Below are 2,078 nucleotides of genomic sequence, written 5' to 3'. Positions count from 1 at the left end.
TATTGTGGGGCCATCATTTATTTGATTACGCGTGGTCAAGTCAAGTTGCCATCTCGATTTATTTATGTAGGCATATTTATTTTTTTCCCTGAATGGGCTTGTCGAATGCTGAAATGGAATACATAATTTAAAAAAGTCCTCGTATAACGGTATAAATATTCAACTCGAACCGAATTGAGTGGGAGTAAAAATTGCGAGGCCCTGAAGTGGGAATCACGCATCAATTGCTAGCTGCCAATGCAATTTAAGAGATCCCAGTATAGCCACTCGTTGTTAGCACCATTTTCGTGTGAAATTAAATTTGCACTTTGCTGCAAAAACTTGTAATGTCCTTGGCCAATTTTCGACGCTGCATAGCTAATGGGGCAACAGCTGCAGTGTACTGGCTGCTTTTCTAACTGAACAAAAGGGCATTATGTTGGCCGGGAAGCGAAGCGCAGGGAAGGGACGGGAAGGGAAGTTGGCTGGGGATTTTACACACAGGAACTGAAAGAATCCCCATCCACATCCCCTCCGTTGGCCAACTTATGCATTGTGCCATGATTCAGGCCATAAAGTTGAGTCTAACCAGGTCGAAACTAATCGCGTTTTGCGGCACGGCAGACTTGACTGACTGCTAAATTAATTTATAACAAGCGCACCTTGATGCCTGATTAAATTGCACCCCTCAAGTCGAGGGTAAAGCTTGTACCATTATACACTGAATTAACCTTCCGGTTAAGTTTGTCTTTATTGGGTGAAAAATGTCCTTGTAAGTCTTTTAATAATGAAATTTGTTTTTAGTGTTTCAATTTTCAAACATAGAAAAACATTGCCATTCAACTGTTCGTTAAATATTTATAATAATTATTATTGTTCGTAATTATTATTATCGTAAGCAAAAGAATTCAATGTACAATGTCAAAATCAAACAAATTGAACATCTTGAAATCGACCAAAGGGGAATTTAACTCCCATAAGTTTAATTATAACCATGTATGCATGGCATTGTTATTGATCTGTACAAGACAATAAATAGAATACGAACAATGAGCGGCCAAGAAATTATAAAAAATGATGATGATGCAGATAAACTAACTGAAATATACTTACGTGTCAGATTGTTTTTACATTTAAACTACAATCAAATACAAATTGGGGCCCGATTTTTGTTTCTTCTGAGTTAATTCCATTGCTACACATAGACAATGCGTAAATTATTCTCGTAATTTCACAAAGATTAAGTTGCAAAGGAATTAAATTATAACAATTCAATTTCTCAATATAAAAAAGGTTTGCTATTCTTAACAAACCGAAAAGGCCTTAAAAAATGACTATGGTAAACATAATTTGATATTTCGATTTTGTTTTATTAGTCGGACGATTCATATCTTAGACGACGCGTTCGAGTCTGCGCTCCTGGCGACCTTCGAAGTTACCTTCACGGAATCGACGGACTACACGGATTCGTCGTCCTCGTCCTCTATGGCCCCCACGCCTCCTGCGAACGATTCTGCGGATGCGGATCCTTCGGCGCTTGCGTCCCTTCGATGTCGTGGTAGAGGTTGTAGTCGAGGCTTGAGTGGTGGTTGTAACATCTTCAGCAGTTGGAGAAGTCGGCGAAGTGGGAGAAGTTGGAGAATCTGGAGAAGTTGGAGAAGTCGGCGATGTTGGAGAAGTTGGAGAATCTGGAGAAGTTGGAGAAGTTGGTGAAGGTGGAGATGTTGGATCATCGGCAGCGTATACAGCCGCGATTAGAGCCACTAAGCCCAAGACCAGGGTGAGTTTGGAACACATCTTGAGCTGTGTAACTGGAGCACTATAACTTTTCAGTTCCAAGTACCCCCTTTTATAGGTCTTAGTCTAAATCTTAACGTTCTTTTTTTTCCAACCGCCAAAAATGTATTTACTTTGACTCTTCTTTGGTAAAGACAGTTGTCAGACCTTTTGCACAAGCCGCGAGTTGTGGACAAATAGAAGAGGCTTACAAATATGGAAAGTTTTTGGAATTTTTTATAAAAAACAATAGGAGTTTAGTGGATTTTTGACTAGTAATTGGGACACACTAGCGGACAACGTGCTTTTGTTTAAATAAAACG

The 2,078-nt window shown here is 39.4% G+C and overlaps 1 protein-coding gene across 1 annotated transcript; it reads right to left on the bottom strand.

The window, feature by feature from the left end:
- Window positions 1-1,371: 1,371 nt before the first annotated feature.
- LOC108135706 (protein new-glue 3) lies at window positions 1,372-2,078 on the bottom strand. Its single transcript, XM_017256549.2, has one exon. It carries the CDS (start codon window positions 1,774-1,776, stop codon window positions 1,372-1,374), a length of 405 nt encoding a protein of 134 aa, XP_017112038.1. The 5' UTR covers window positions 1,777-2,078.

The sequence above is a fragment of the Drosophila elegans genome, unplaced genomic scaffold (genome assembly GCF_018152505.1).
Source record: "Drosophila elegans isolate 14027-0461.03 unplaced genomic scaffold, ASM1815250v1 contig_208, whole genome shotgun sequence".
Taxonomy (NCBI): Eukaryota; Metazoa; Arthropoda; class Insecta; order Diptera; family Drosophilidae; genus Drosophila; species Drosophila elegans.
This window is presented reverse-complemented; position numbering and strand designations above follow the sequence as displayed.

Coding starts and splice junctions, on each gene's coding strand:
- LOC108135706 (XM_017256549.2), bottom strand. CDS start 1,776: ATGTGTTCCAAACTCACCCTGGTCTTGGGCTTAGTGGCTCTAATCGCG.